The sequence below is a fragment of the Schistocerca cancellata genome, chromosome 7, assembly GCF_023864275.1.
Source record: "Schistocerca cancellata isolate TAMUIC-IGC-003103 chromosome 7, iqSchCanc2.1, whole genome shotgun sequence".
NCBI lineage: Eukaryota > Metazoa > Arthropoda > Insecta > Orthoptera > Acrididae > Schistocerca > Schistocerca cancellata.
The window spans coordinates 343,053,105-343,070,466 of NC_064632.1; the positions used below are offsets into that span (position 1 = coordinate 343,053,105).

At 38.5% G+C, this 17,362-nt stretch overlaps 1 protein-coding gene across 1 annotated transcript in view; it reads right to left on the reverse strand.

Annotated features, from left to right (window-relative positions):
* LOC126092760 (protein bark beetle) overlaps positions 1-17,362 on the reverse strand; it is a 380,473-nt gene that overhangs the window by 168,145 nt on the left and 194,966 nt on the right. The window contains exons 8-9 of the mRNA XM_049908487.1: positions 7,645-8,018; positions 1,866-2,041 (exon numbers count right to left, since the gene is read on the reverse strand). Of these exons, the coding sequence (XP_049764444.1) occupies positions 1,866-2,041; positions 7,645-8,018 (550 nt within the window). The remainder of the gene's footprint in view (positions 1-1,865; positions 2,042-7,644; positions 8,019-17,362) is intronic.

The window sequence follows — 17,362 nt, forward strand, 5'->3', positions numbered from 1 at the left end:
ATTGAAAAACCTTACCAAGATGACGCAATGGGAAAAACCCAAGTGTACGAGGGTTTGCTCATTTTAAAAATGGCAACATTGTGACTGATGACAAACCTCATTCTGGATGTCCATCAAGTCCCCGAATAATTCAGAGTTTGTTCCCTCAGGGCAGACCATCAATCAAACCTTTTATTTGGAAGTTTTAAGAAGATTGCACAACAATGTTCATCAAAAAAGACCCAATTTGTGGCAAACAGGAGACTGGTTCCACCACGATAACACACCTGCACACACAGCCATCTCTGTTACACAGTTTTTGGGTAAAAATGGCATGATTCCACTGACCCATGCACATTACTCACCTGACCTGGCTCCATGCAACTTCTTATTTCTACACATGAAAAGAGTCATGAAAGGACTCCGATTTGACAACATTAAAGAAGTCAAGAAAAAAATGAGGGAGGAGCTTTCAGCCATTTCTAAAGATGACTACAAAAAATGTTTCTGACAGTGGAAGCACTGGTAGGACTAATGCAATAGTTGTAATGGAGAGTGTTTTGATGAGGATAAGGCTGTTTTCTAAACAATTTGAAAATATATAGCTTTCAAAAAGTAATTCCAATACCCCTCCTAATATTCTGTAAACATAGAGATCACTGGAGATGGAGTACTAAGGCCATGTCCTATGTGAGCGACAGAAGCAACCGATAGTGAGTGACTTCTGGATATGCGACACTCCAGTGACATGCAGCAACATCGGGTGAAAAGCTCGGGTGTCATGCGTGCGAGTCACCATGTTGCGCTACAAGATGGTTGCTTAGTGCCAACCAGCTGTTTCTATAAAACGGTGCCCCTAAACTGTACAATATTGTAGCTGGAGAGTAAGGCTACAAAATTAGGTTTACTTATGAAAATAAAGCGAAAAGGAATGTTGTGCATGAAATTTACAAAGGGAGGAATCTCCATGGAGAATTTCATAAATATCATCAACTACAAAGTTCACCAGACAAATTATTCAAATACACAGGAATGAGCAGAGAAGCATTCGACTATCTCATCAATAAATTAAATACGAATGTTTTTTACATGATCAAGAAGTTTTAACAGCCAATAAACGTGGAATAATGACTTACTACATGACTAACTACCCTAAATGCATACATAAATACACAGACTGATAACTGGAAATAATAGCTAGCTGTGGTGTAGTGGTAGCGTTACACTTCATGATTACTTGCTCTTATATTTTAACTGACTCAGTTACAATTGTGTATATTAAGTTTTATGTATACGGTTTACACTGTATCGCTAAGTATATTTTTAAGGTTTTGCAAAAGAACTTGATCTTTAAGTGTGTACACACCTATCCCAGTATATCACACACATTAAATTCCTAATAAATTACAATGAACCATGAACCCCCCTCCCCTTACCCTAAAGTCACAAGTGACTGCTAATATGAAACCTGGCGAGGTGGAATAGTATGTGAGGTGAATAAGTTTCAAATACCCCCCATCCTAACATAGTTTTTCGATGGTTTCCATACACTTATTTTGGTCAATCTGAAGATTGTTCCTTCAATAGGATATTACTAATTCCTACATTCATACTTCTGCATCCAAGTTAGCTCTCCATCTTTATAACACTGACAGAATGGGCACTAATATATCTTTCTTCCAATCCTCCCATATAACATTCACAGAAAATTTTTATGACATGAGGTATTATAGGAATTTCTACAATGTAGTTTTCTATTTGTTATACAATATTAAATAGTAGTTCTGATAAAATTCTATAAATAATATTCATTTATTTTCACTGCATCTGAAATGTTAAAGTCAAAATGACACTTGCAGTAGTCAAAAAGAGACTTGCAGTATTACCTGAAACCAAGACGATTATGAGTAAATGTGTTGTGTCCGACCTGCAGCCAAAGCATACCGTTGGTTTGTTGCCAACATGAAAGAATTTCCAATGCAACAGTATTACTTTCATTAAACCAGTTGCCTGTTATGTTTACAAACGACTCTCTGCAGAAGTTTCCAATGAGAGCACCAACCTGTGAAAAACAAAAGAAAAGACAAATGACTCACAAGCATAAACTCTTTTCACATTTGCAAAGTTTACAGAAAGCAAGAGCAGTTAATACTCCCAAGTTGTACACATGGTGGTTGCCTTACAGGCTAAACAACTCATCTCTTTAATTAAGCATGGTTTATAAAAACAATCATCACATTAAATTTAGATCACATCCATCATTCATGGCATGTGGAAGGCTACAGATAATAAACAAAGAGGAAACAGCAAAATCACTTAACGTAAACACGGGTCACGTGGAGACTCCAAACAACAACTCAGACTGCTCTGCGCATCAGGTCCGGATCTACGATATTTCCGAACCAGGGCAATAATAGATAGTGACGTTCCCCCTCCCTTTAGTGTTAGAGGTAGCACGTAAAAAATTTAAAAAGTCGACTTTTCAAAAATATCTTCATTTTGTAGCGCACATCTTTCTGATGAGTCTGATACATAAAACATATATGATCGAGGGAACGTAAAACATTTTATTTCGTCTTAAGTATGCCGAAGTACAGTGCCACACCTCTTCACACAGCATTCTTCCATCGCACGTCTCTGTATTTCGCTCGGTGAAATTCAAATGTGTAATATTTTGTAATGGGTGCCATCAAACTATATTCAGGCCAGTAGAAATTAAAATGTCCTGTGGTGCCTCTCCTGCTCCCAGTCAGCCGGTTTGACATCCTGCCCCTCTTTAAAAAATCTCGCAATTAATAGTGAATGGGATTATTCATAACTGGGAGAACAAGCATTCTTCAGAAAATTTGCAGTCTTTACTGCCTATTAGCTAATAACTTGCTGTTTCGAGTGACATAAAACTAAATATAGGATATACAAAACGAGTAAAAACAAGATAGACACGAAGCCCATGCCTACTACAGTAGTACAAGTTTATATGCCAACTAGCTCTGCAGATGACGAAGAAATTGAAGAAATGAATGATGATATAAAAGAAATTATTCAGATAGTGAAGGGAGACGAAAATTTAATAGTCATGGGTGACTCGAATTCGAGTGTAGGAAAAGGGAGAGAAGGAAACGTAGTAGGTGAATATGGATTGGGGCTAAGAAATGAAAGAGGAAGCCGCCTGGTAGAATTTTGCACAGAGCACAACTTAATTATAGCTAAAACTTGGTTTAAGAATCATGATAGAAGGTTGTATACATGGAAGAACCCTGGAGATACTAAAAGGTATCAGATAGATTATATAATGGTAAGACAGGGATTTAGGAACCAGGTTTTAAATTGTAAGACATTTCCAGGGGCAGATGTGGACTCTGAACACAATCTATTGGTTATGACCTGTAGATTAAAACTGAAGAAACTGCAAAAAGGTGGGAATTTAAGGAGATGGGACCTGGATAAACTGAAAGAACCAGAGGTTGTACAGAGTTTTAGGGAGAGCATAAGGGAACAATTGACAGGAATGGGGGAAAGTAGAAGAAGAATGGGTAGCTTTGAGGGATGAAGTAGTGAAGGCAGCAGAGGATCAAGTAAGTAAAAAGACCAGGGCTCTTAGAAATCCTTGGATAACAGAAGAAATATTGAATTTAATTGATGAAAGGAGAAAATATAAAAATGCAGTTAATGAAGCAGGCAAAAAGGAATACAAACGTCTCAAAAATGAGATCTACAGGAAGTGCAAAATGGCTAAGCAGGGATGGCTAGAGGACAAATGTAAGGATGTAGAGGCTTATCTCACTAGGGGTAAGGTAGATACTGCCTATAGGAAAATTAAAGAGACCTTTGGAGATAAGAGAACCACTTGTATGAACATCAAGAGCTCAGATGGAAACCCAGTTCTAAGCAAAGAAGGGAAAGCAGAAAGGTGGAAGGAGTATATAGAGGGTCTATACAAGGGCGATGTACTTGAGGACAATATTATGGAAATGGAAGAGGATGTAGATGAAGATGAAATGGGAGATACGATACTGCGTGAAGAGTTTGACAGAGCACTGAAAGACCTGAGTCGAAACAAGGCCCCCGGAGTAGACAACATTCCACTGGAACTACTGACGGCCTTGGGAGAGCCAGTCCTGACAAAACTCTACCATCTGGTGAGCAAGATGTATGAAACAGGCGAAATACCCTCAGACTTCAAGAAGAATATAATAATTCCAATCCCAAAGAAAGCAGGTATTGACAGATGTGAAAATTACCGAACAATCAGTTTAATAAGCCACAGCTGCAAAATACTAACACGAATTCTTTACAGACGAATGGAAAAACTAGTAGAAGCCGACCTCGGGGAAGATCAGTTTGCATTCCGTAGAAATACTGGAACACGCGAGGCAATACTGACCTTACGACTTATCTTAGAAGAAAGATTAAGGAAAGGCAAACCTACGTTTCTAGCATTTGTAGACTTAGAGAAAGCTTTTGACAATGTTGACTGGAATACTCTCTTTCAAACTCTAAAGGTGGCAGGGGTAAAATACAGGGAGCGAAAGGCTATTTACAATTTGTACAGAAACCAGATGGCAGTTATAAGAGTCGAGGGACATGAAAGGGAAGCAGTGGTTGGGAAGGGAGTGAGACAGGGTTGTAGCCTGTCCCCGATGTTATTCAATCTGTATATTGAGCAAGCAGTAAAGGAAACAAAAGAAAAATTCGGAGTAGGTATTAAAATCCATGGAGAAGAAATAAAAACCTTGAGGTTTGCCGATGACACTGTAATTCTGTCAGAGACAGCAAAGGACCTGGAAGAGTAGTTGAACGGAATGGACAGTGTCTTGAAAGGAGGATATAAGATGAACATCAACAAAAGCAAAACGAGGATAATGGAATGTAGTCGAATTAAGTCGGGTGATGCTGAGGGAATTAGATTAGGAAATGAGACACTTAAAGTAGTAAAGGAGTTTTGCTATTTGGGGAGCAAAATAACTGATGATGGTCGAAGTAGAGAGGATATAAAATGTAGACTGGCAATGGCAAGGAAAGCGTTTCTGAAGAAGAGAAATTTGTTAACATCGAGTATAGATTTAAGTGTCAGGAAGTCATTTCTGAAAGTATTTGTATGGAGTGTAGCCATGTATGGAAGTGAAACATGGACGGTAAATAGTTTGGACAAGAAGAGAATAGAAGCTTTCGAAATGTGGTGCTACAGAAGAATGCTGAAGATTAGATGGGTAGATCACATAACTAATGAGGCAATATTGAATAGGATTGGGGAGAAGAGAAGTTTGTGGCACATCTTGACTAGAAGAAGGGATCGGTTGGTAGGACATGTTTTGAGGCATCAAGGGATCACCAATTTAATATTGGAGGGCAGCGTGGAGGGTAAAAATCGTAGGGGGAGACCAAGAGATGAATACACTAAGCAGATTCAGAAGGATGTAGGTTGCAGTAGGTACTGGGAGATGAAGAAGCTTGCACAGGATAGAGTAGCATGGAGAGCTGCATCAAACCAGTCTCAGGACTGAAGACCACAACAACAACAACTTCCAAAGGACTCTTTACAAACATGTCACACAAGGATCACAGAGGCATAAAATGTTCAATAATAGTTTTGGACCACCTTCATGATTCACACAGTTTGTACACTTCTAGCTGAAAACCTATTTCTCGATACTCTTTTGACCACAGGAAACTGTGTACTGGTGTTAAAAATAAACTTGCATTCTCACTGCAGTTCACATTAGCATACTATGTCTCCAATAGTGTACAACACAATAAGGGTGTACACTATTCAGTCTTGCGACATGTGTCAGGGAGTCATTTCAGTTTACATTAATGCACACATTGTCACTTTATGGCAGAAAGGAGAGTATGTTGCCCGCCGAGAACGTATACCGCATAGTGATGTATCTGAACATTCAGCTGCTAGTATGTGACACAAAACATTAAAGACCAGCTTCGTAGTGGTCACCAGTGGCCAACAATCCAAGCTGATCACTGTTCCTACAAATTATAGCTTCTATGTATCCTGGTGAGACTGCAAAACAACTGTGTTCTGCCTTTTTGGAGGCAACTAGGAGGACTGTGATGAGCCAGACGATATGCTACAATTTTCACACAATCAATTTGGCCTCTAAGTGTTCTTTATTCTCCCAGCACTGTCAAGCACAAAAAAAGATGAGCAAGGAAGCATTTGGAATATAGCCTGTATCAATGACATTAAGTTCCATTCATTGTGGGGTGCAGGATTTTTCTGATGCCTGATGATGTCATAGAAGAGTGTGGAAACAGCTAGGTACCAATGCTCCTCTCATGTAGACAGTCCCTTGAGTTCAGCAGGGAAGTGGATCAGTCATGTTTTGGGCCAATATCGTGTACAGTTGTCCAACACCTCTAACTACTATTTTGGGTAATTTGAGGACTGTGTAGTATCTAAACAAGATCCTTCTATCTCCCATCCAACCGTATAGTCAACATTTGAGCAATTGGTTGTCTTTCAAGATGGTAATACGTGAGCACAAAATCCCCACCCTGTAAACACATCTCCTAAATGCAGGAATTAAACAAATGGAATGGCCTGTGGTATCTGCTGACATCAACTTGACTGAGAATGCTCGGGATCAGTTGAAACATAAGTGCATTGTTACACGAACCTTCTCACACACTTGACCTTACCGATGAATGGTTTTGAACAGACTGCCTTGAGTTTGGTTATCATTTTGTTATTATTTCACAGTGCAGTTTTTTTCCCTCTAAGGATTATTCTTTCATTACTTGGTTCCCTGTAATTCAACCCTTTAAGTGACAAAATGTTTTTTTTCCCCTTAACTATAAAATAAATGACAGCATGTACTCTGGGAATAGTAATGAATAAAATTGGCCAATTTATTATTTATTTCTATGTCCAGCATGAAGTATCGGGTGGTAAATATTTACACGAATTAATCAGGAGAAGACACGTTATACATCATAGTTACGGTGATAAGATATATTTACCAGTGTCACTTGGAGGAGTTAGGCCCACACACTTTTGCAAGTATGCATGTGTTAGAAAACTTTTTTCAGCAGTTTTGGAACATAGATATATAAAAAAATGAAATACTCCGAATTAATGTTCCATAACAATATTTATTTTGTATTTTACTGTGAACAGGTTTTTGGCTTTTCAGCCAATCATTAAACCCTAAGAGAAGTAAATAACAATGGTACGAACTTAATTTCAGCAAATGATGGTCCCCGGAATATAACTGTGCATATAGGGCTTTCCAACTGTAAATACTCAATTGTCTCAAACTCAGGTCCATGCTTCTACATATAATGAAACGGTCAGTAATATCTTTAGTGGGCAGTCTTTATGCCAGAACAACAATAAAGTATGACACTGACATTTTTAATCTGATGTTGCTGGTTCCCCAGCATGGGAGTGTGGGGTGCAGAGACCACCACAGATGTACTAACAACATCCATTAGTTTGTTGAAAACTCATTCAAAAATTCTATTATCTGATTGTAAAATTATTTACACTGTGTGATATAAATGAAAAATACCTACAAAAATTTGACACACTATGCATTTTATAATGCTTCACATATTTATATTATTCTGACTGACGTAGATTAGCAAGTCACACAAAATGATCTCTCCTGTATAACCTACTTGATAAAAGTAATATTCAAAGCTACTTACCTCCTGGTTCCTGAAGATTTCTGAATATTCAAGGATGACAGTACGTTGCAGTCCTGTATAGCTCAAGGCTGGATCCATTTCATGCCACACAGAAAGACCAGTACGACTGTTAGACGATATGGATGAACGCGAAATGTTTACAATGCCTCCACAGTGTGACACATTCACGCCATCACCACGATTGAAGGCAATACGGCTGTTTGAGACATTAACAGCAGCTGCACCCCCAATAATGCGTAGGCCTGCTGTGCCACTATTACCAGACACTGAGGTACTTCCCAGTATGACTGCAGAGCGTGCTTCATCTACTGCAATGCCACTCCCTCCATTGTCAGCAACAGTGCTGCTTGTAATGAGAAGATCAGCTCGACGTTCTGCAACAGAAGTGTTCATCTTTGTAAGAAGACCTGCAGTTCTTACAGGAGTTGGGCAAAAGATACAAATGCCCACCTTACATGGTGCAGAGACACCTTTGACAAACAGAACTATATGAATCCTGTTTGTGCTCAGATAAATAAATTCTAGACAATGGTGAATGAAATGTTACACCATTCCAGAGGCATTGTAACAGTTCCTTGAGAGATGCTAGGAGAAGTTAATGGACTTCAATGACTCGATAAAATTAAAATCTAATAATTGCAAATACGAAGAAAGACTAGTCCATTCATCACCATGTGCATTAAATACATCTTGAACATTTATATTCATAATAAACAGTGCATCATCGTCTTGGAATGACAAAATTCCTTGCCGGACACAGTTCACTTACAGCACTGAATGAACAAGATCACCTTAAATGGTTTCATAAACCTTACCAGTTGCATAGGACCCATTTAAAACCAACAGTCATTATCGAACCATGTGTCACAGGTATTATGAAACAACCTGGATTGAGCAGTTCCTCTGGAGTTCTCCATATATTAACACATATTAGTGAGCAATAGTCCAAAAATATACTGACTCTTCATCACATGTTTCCAATGATCAGTAGTCCATGTTTCTTGTACCCTACACTTCATCTTCTAATCTTCAGGTTTACAATATGTCTACCTGTAAAAGCATGCCATGAATGTTTTCTTCCTGCAGTCCTTGTCAGAATGATTCTGCTGACACTGAATTCTTTAGATGCATATTAATTAGTTATTGTCCTGGAGGGGCTCTTCTTATTAAAAGTGACAATTGCATTTCATGTCTTCCTGTCTCTGGGTTTAGCTTTTCCTCCAGTGTTGTATTAGCAGGTGATGAACTTGGTATGATTCAATTCAATTCAATTTATTGCTCATAACATGTAATTTTACATGCATGTGCATTTTCAGCTAAGTATAAAAAGTTTTTGACGAATACTTTAAGCAGATTCAGAAAGATGTAGGTTGTAGTAAGTACTGGGAGATGAAGAAGCTTGCACAGGATAGGGTAGTATGGAGAGCTGCATCAAACCAGTCTCAGGACTGAAGACTACTACAACAACAACATAAAGTTTTTACAATTAAATTTTTCTTTTAGTTTACATTTTTCTTATTACATTACAATTCAAGATAAATTTAAGTTATAAGGACATTTTCGGATAAGCCACTGCTTGAATTGCTTTTTAAAAGTATCCCCTGTCAATATCTTAACTTCATTTGGTAACAAGTTATTAAAAACAGCTCCTTTGATATAGGCCTAGGGGCTTTTCACTGTTAAAGTTAATCTTCAGTTAACCATATGGCCTTGTTTCATGGTTGTGACTATCCATGTTTATTTTTGTGATCTTAATGTCTTCTTTCACTAGCATTATAGTTTCTATTATATACATGGCATAAACTGTGAGAATATAGAGTCTAATGAATAGGGGTTTGCAAGAAGTTCTTGGTTTTACTTTTGCTATGATCCTCAAGGCTCACTTCTGCAGTATGAAAATCCTTTTCTTATTAGTTTGGCATGTCCCATCCCACAGTATCATTCCATAAGTCAATAAAGGATACACTAATCCATACTATACAGTCCTTAGGGTTTCAGAATTAAGATATAGTGATAATCTTCTTAATACACAGAGGCTGGGTGTTATTTTTTTTATAGACATAATCAGCTTGCTGCTTCCATGAAAGTTGATCTTCTATGCATAAACCCAAGAATAGACTCTGTACAGATTTTTGGTAGAATTTCATGAGTCACAATATTTTGTCTGTTTGGACCACTTGGTTTAAAATGAATAATATTAGTTTTTTTATGTTTACTTTTAGGTTGTCTCAAAGTGAGCTCTTGCTTTTCCAATAAAGCTATGTATCTCTTCAACTAGGCTGGGCTCATTGTCTACATAGCAGATACCAAATGTATCATCTGCATACATAGTGATCAACTGCTTATTGTCAAGAGAACTTGGGAAATCATTTACATAGCACATGAATAGGACTGGGCCTAAAATGGAGCCCTGAGGAACACCAAAATGTGTGTTTCTTATACTTGAACTTCTTCTCTCCAGAATTCCTCCATTACAGTACATAATCTCTGTGGATTGCTGTCTACCCTTTAAAGGTGTTTCTAGCAATTGCATGAGTTTTCTACTGACACCACTCTTCACAATTTTTGATAAGAGCACATCATGATGTACTCTGTCAAAAGCCCTTGAGAGGTTCAGGAATGATGCTGCTGCTTAGGATTTTTTAATTCATTTTTTCAAGTAAGTGATGGACAACTTCTACTGCTGCTGACGTGGTACTTCGACCTCTTCCGAAACCATGCTGGAAATCACTTAATATGTTAGCACTGTTGTAATGTTCCAGGATTTTTTAAAATATTATTTTCTCTATTAAGTTTGTTGAAAGTTGAGATTAGGGCAATGGTCTGTAGTTCTGTACATACTTTGTTTCCCTCTTTTTTGTGTATTGGTTTTAATTGAATTCAACTTGTCATCAGGAAACACACTGTCTTTGAGAACACAGTTTATTAAGTTTATTAGATGAACTAGTGGTTTCATTAGTTCATGTTTGCATGTCTTCAATAGATAGGCAGATATTTCATTTAAGGGTAGTGTACTGCAGTTCTGTTTGTTACTGCACTCAAATGTGTGCTGTATATCCTGTTTCATAGGCATCATCTTCGACAGCATCTATGAACTATTTATTAAAAATATTGCTGACTAGAAGGGGATCAAAGATATCTCCATTATTCACAGTTAATTGTACATTATTACTTTTGTTTCTGTTTTTATTTACAACTGACCAGAAAATCTTTGAAACATTATCTGAACCTCATATCTGCTGGCTGATTCTTTCTGATTTTAATCTCCTGACTTCTTTGTGGTATTTATATTTGTATTGCTTGTAGAGTTCTTTATGTAACTCTGAGTTACTCAGGCTGTGTAAGCTATACATATTTTCCATTTTTTCTTTCAGGTCTTTTGTTTTAAAATCTAATAGTACAGTTTTCGATTTTGAAGATTGATTTTTCTGGACACTCACCTTTTTTAATGGCATGGCTCTATTTAAGTGCTCTGTCAGAATTTCTGTGAACATGTTCCATTTACTACTGACCCCAATGGTAGTCATAACTGATTCCCATGATCCCTGGCTTAAACTGTCTTAATGTAGCAATGTTGTTTACAGATAGTATTCGCCAGTGTTCATAATTTTTTCTTGGTTTGAATTTAGTATTACATTTTAGCATTAGTGTTTGGCCTAAATGATTTGAGAGGTGATCATTTATGATGTCTCTTGAGATGATGTGGTCATAATTTGTAATAACATGAGCAATTCAATTACCATGTGTGTTAGATATTCTGGTGGGTACTAGTCCAAGAAGATCTTTAGCCCCATAAGACAGGATACAACCTGTAAAACGTTTGCATCCCTGACCATCACATAAAGTGTTGATGTTCAGATCTCCCACTATGACAAGATTTACACTTCTACAACCTGATGTTAATTTACTTAGAACTCCATCAAGTGATTCCAGAAAAGCATAAAAATTTCCACAGGGGGATCTATATACACTTATGACATAGAAATGAACAGTGCAAAATGTGAGTTTAAGAAATGAAATTTTGAAATCTTTGTCAACACAGAAATTGTTCCCCCATAGCACTTTTTCCATGGTGGTTATTAACTCACATTCTCTTGAGCGGGTGGCAACACCAGTACCTTTATTATGTGTCCTGTAATAGAATTTAGCTAGGTTGTAGCCTTCTAATTTGCAATACTGAATGTATTCCACTCTTTTCTGGTGTTCTGTAACTATTACTATGTGTGGAGATAGCCCTGTGATAAATGATTATAAGCATCTATTTTGTTTCCTAAACCCTGTACATTATAATGCAAAAGTGATAAATTATTCTAGTTTGGACTGAAGTCTGTTTGAGGCACACACTTGCATCTGGTGTTGCACTGGGGGAAGGTTTTATTGTCCTAAAAAAAACATCGCTCTTGTCCGACCGCTATTTTGTTTTACTGACCTGGCATTTCGTGGTTGATTCTCAAAAAATGGTTCAAATGGCTCTGAGCACTATGGGACTTAACAGCGGAGGTCATCAGTCACCTAGAACTTAGAACTACTTAAACCTAACTAACCTAAGGACATCACACACATCCATGCCCGAGGCAGGATTCGAACCTGCGTCCATAGCAGTCGCACGGTTATTGATTCTCCCAAGTATCATTATTTTTGTTGTTGAGAGGGATGGCCTCTGTAGCACAACACTGCACATTCAATTTGCTGTTCACTAATTCTTGAATCTGGTCTATAACTAAGTCCTGTCCTAGTCTGTTGAGATGTAAGCTATGGGATGTGTGGAATCTTCTTCTTACACAGCTTAGGTCCCCAAATGTTACATTTTTGAATCTTGTGCATATATTTAGGATATGTTTATTTGCGCTTCACACTTCTTTGTTTACACATGACCAGATTGTCAAGTTATGTCAATGTGGAACAGAGAAGACGATCACATTTGAGCTTCTCAGCTTGTGTAGCCTTCTTTTGAGAGAGAAGAGCTGCTGGTACTTGGGTGTTTCATGGTGGCACTGCTTGTTTTGTCTTTTTTGTCCATGTTAGTCAATAACCCATCTGTAGGAACCCTTGATTTTGATTCACTAGGTCTTTCATTTTGTATTTTGCTACATCATTTGTTCCCACTAAGAACATGAAAAAGACATTATTTGTTGCTGCTGTTTTCATATCATGGTTCATGGAAGTCACCACTTGAAATTTTGTGCCTGGTTTCACTATGCTAGCTATTTTGTGATTGCTTCTAGACTGAAATTCAGCTGCTATGTTCCGTCCTTGACTATCTGCATATACATGTTTTTTGCTGGTTGAGGATAACTGCTTTTAGGGCTCCTGGTACTTGGGTGTTTCATGGTGGTACTGTTTGTTTTGTCTTTTTTGTCCACGTTAGTCAATAACCCATCTTGAGGAACCCTTGATTTTGATTCACTATCAGTGAATACGCTCATGGTTGAATTGTTCTTTCTTCCCCCGCCCCCCTGTGGTTTAAAGCAACTCTTCTTTGTTCCTGATGTCCTTTTTCTTCCCATGTGGTTTGAAGCGGCTCATTGAGATACCAGTCTACAGCTGAAAGCACTTCAAAACAGTCTTTGTGCATAAAGATTGTGTCACCAGTAGGTTAAACATTAAACGATTTTGCAGTTCTTGCTTGCTGTTTTTGTAAGTGATTTTAGTCCACTTTTCACTAGCAAGTGCGATGCTTTGTGGAACTTGGCGAGTATTCAGCTCACTTTTTCCAAGCTGAAAATTCGAGATATCCACTTTCAGAGCTCTGATTATAAATTGTAAGCTCGACAGATGTTCCTTTAACTTCGAGATTTCGTCTTTACAATTTGTACACGCCTTCTTTTTAATGGCAAAATTAACCCTCTTCCACAAAGAAACATGTCAAACTTTCACATTAGCTGCCAGATCTTGTGGACAGCAGATAAAACAGATTTCACTATCTTACAATAGATTTACAGCTGTTTTCATTGACGCAGTATGAATTGGGCACCAACAATTTGCATTCACTGAAAGTCTATACATCATAGTACAATATAGACACATGATACATATCAGAGGCATTTAAAAAGAAGCTCTGGAAATAAGCTCATTACACATATAAACAAGAATGAGAATGTTGCTAATCTTTCAGATGAATTCGTCTTCAAAGGTAACAGGATATACATACACTCGTGTAAACCTGTCCCAGTTGACAACAATGAACTGGCACTACAGCTCGACTGGGGTGAAGGGCTATATCAGGTGGAGTGGGCGAGATGAGAAAGGAGCAGGAAGCAGCTTTGAAGGGAAGGGCGGTTGAAGGTTGGGAGGGAGAGGCAGCACACACAGGATAGAAATGTGGCACCAGCAAACTCAGTCTGATGCAGGCAGGAATGGTTGTGAGTGGCGCACAATGATGTGGATGTGTAGCTTATGAGAGGAGACAGATCAGAAGAATGGGTAGGCTATAGAGAGGAGAATACGAGTTTAGAATGAGTGAAGTGGAGGCATAGAGACAAGAGTGGAAGGGGGAATGGTACAGGTTCTAGCAGAGACCGTATTTGGGGAGGGGGTTGACAACAAAAGTATGGAAACACCAAAAACAAATCACATTATCATGCCTAATGTGCTGTAGGAAACTTGCTGGCATTCGAAACAGCTTCCAGTCTTCTCTGAATGGATAAATACAGGTACTGTGTGGTTTCCAGGGAGTCTTATACCATTCTTCCTGGAAAACAGTGACTAGTTTAGGTAACAACAGTGGAGGTGTATAGCGATCACACAGCTTTTTCTCCAAAGTAAAGCACGAAGACTAAGTAATATTGTGATCTGGTTACTAGTGGAAAGGGGAGATAAGACAATTCATCATCGTGCTCATAAAACCAGTTCTGGACAATGGGAGCTGTGTGAACATGGGGCCCATCATCTTGGGATAGGGCGTCACCACTGGGAAATGAATATTGTACCACAGGATGGACACGATCAACCAAAATGGTCATGTAATCATTGGCAATAATGTGACTTTGCATAGTAATCATGGGGTCCATGGAATACCACAATTTGACTGCCCAAATTAACACTGAACCCCCGACAAGTTTCACCCTTGGCATGTAAATTCGGCCATAAGTTGAAAACAGTATGAAATAAGACTCATCTGACCAAATGAGTTTCTTCCATTGCTTCATAGTCCAGATATTGTGGCTTTGGTACCATGATTTCCTGTTAGAGATATTTGCATCACTGATGAGTGGTTTTGGAATTCCAGCTCTGGACACTGCTTCATGTTGTTTTCGTGCCAAGAGGGTTTGCAAGTGTGACACTGAGGTCTGCAGAGTTTTGCAGCTATTGCCTCTTATTTTTTGTCGCAATCCTCTTGAATGGCTACCTGTTACTAACGCTCAACATGCACTTTCATCCGCATTGTGATTTAGTGGATGGTGTTTTTCCATTTTCCTTGTATGCAACATAAATGTTCAATATGGTGCCTCTTGAAACACCAAACATTTTGGCTACCTTAGTCACAGAACCATCTACCATATGAGCATCAACAAATTGACCATGTTTAAATTCACTTGACTCCAACGGAATGCACTCACAACTACACAAAACAATGTTCTGGCCATGACTGACACTTGCAACATACAGAGGACATTGCACAGATTCCATTCGTCATCACATACTACAGCACAATCTACAGGATTGGCTAGCATCTCCAGTTCTTGCAGTGTTTCCATATTTTTCTCCAACCCCTGTGTGTGTATTCTGTTAGCTCTGGGGAAAGATTAGTCCAAAAGCTCAGTAATGCTCTCAGTCTTCTTTATGTGTTTCTCAATGTCTCAACTACACAGGTGGATATTATAAGCACTCATCTGATACTTTTTAATATGAATGTGAATTTTTAACACTTTTGGTTGCCTCATACAAAATCTACAAGTAAATATAAAGACTCCTGAATGAGTGTTTGTTCAGAAATAGAGACCAGCAAAAGACCAGGCAGATAGCGGTGTGAAGAATGCCAAATTTTTTGTGTAAATCTGACATACAATTTAACGTAAAGGTAAACTATGCTACATCATGTGAACAAATAATAGTTTTTTGAAGAATTCTAACCAGCCATGATCTTATGGGAAATCTTATTTCCCTATGCAGAAACAATGAGTTTTCAAAGAGCCACCAGTCTGCAAATAATTACTACAAAGAATATAGTAAAAAATTAATGCAGTAATATGAAATTTAATGCCCACTAGACTTACGTCAATATGTAATTTTGTTTAAGTCCTTTGTATACGAAGAGGCAAGGATTAAAAAATGTGTAACACATGTACAACAGTGGTGACAGTTATCATCACAAGAAGACATATCTTTATACTGATACAATAAAATTATTCACACAAATGCAAATATGGTGGTGTCACCCATTCAGCGAACAAACCAACTGAAGATTACCACACAAAATACAAGAATCGACTGGAATTTTCAAGACATTTGACGACATCATGTGATTAATTACAACAATAACTAACAGCCTAGTTACATAACACAGACCAACTGAATTTTAACTAGTTGTAAAAGTATTAACTGTCAGAAGAATTTTAGAAGTATTTCCTATTTTAGTGACGAAAATACATTTGTCAGTGTACACCGATGGAAAAAAAAAATCACAACACCAAACAATAATTAATGTACAGTAACAAAATTTTGAGAATGCATTTGTCTAGGTGACATATTTAAGCGATTAACACTGCAGGATCACAGATAAGCCACTGCAAATGTGAAATGCTGGTACATTAATAACCGGTGTACCTGCCAAAATGTTTAATGCAAGCATGTAAACATGCAGGCCTTGTGTTATACAGGTGCCAGACAACAGTTTGCACAATGGAGTTCCATGCCTGTTGGACTCGGTCGGTCAATACAGGGACTGTTAATGCTGGCTGTGGATGACGTTGGAATTGTCATCTGATGACATCTCATCATATGTGGTCAATTGGAGACATATCTGGTGATTGAGCAGGCCAAGGCAACATGCCGATACTCTGTAAAACATGTTGGCTTACAACAGTGGTATATGGGTTGAGAGTTATCCTCTTGGAAAAATTCCCCAGGGAATGCTGTTCATGAATGGCAGCCCATCAGGTCGAATCCCCAGACTGATGTACCCACGAGAATGTTACAGCTACCATACATAATTGCATCCCAGACAATAAGTCCAGGTGCAGGTCCAGTGTGGTTAGAACGCAGACATGTTGGTTGCAGGCCCTCAACTGGCCTCCTACTAACCAGCACAGGGCCACCACTGGCACTGAGGCAGAATCAGCTTTCATCAGAAAACACAATAGACCTCCACCTTGCCCTCCAATGAGCTCTTGTTTGACAGCATTGAAGTCACAAACTGCAGTAGTTTTGGGTCAGTAAAATGTACGCTACTGGGTGTCTGGCTTGGAGCTGTCCTTGAAGTAACCGACTTGTACCAGTTCGCTGCGTCACTGTGGTGCCAAATGCTCCTCAAATTGCTACTGCAGATGCAGTATGATCTGAAACACCATGGGCTTCCCTGTCAGCAGTGCCACATGACCGTCTGGAGCCCAGTCTTCTTATGACCACAGATTCCCGTGACTGCTGCCAGTAATCATGTAGAGTGACTACATTCCTGCCAAGTCTTTCCGCAATATCACATAAGGGACATCCACCTTCTCATAGCTCTCTTACACAATCTCGTTCAAACTCAGTGAATTGTTGATAATGGAATCTTTGT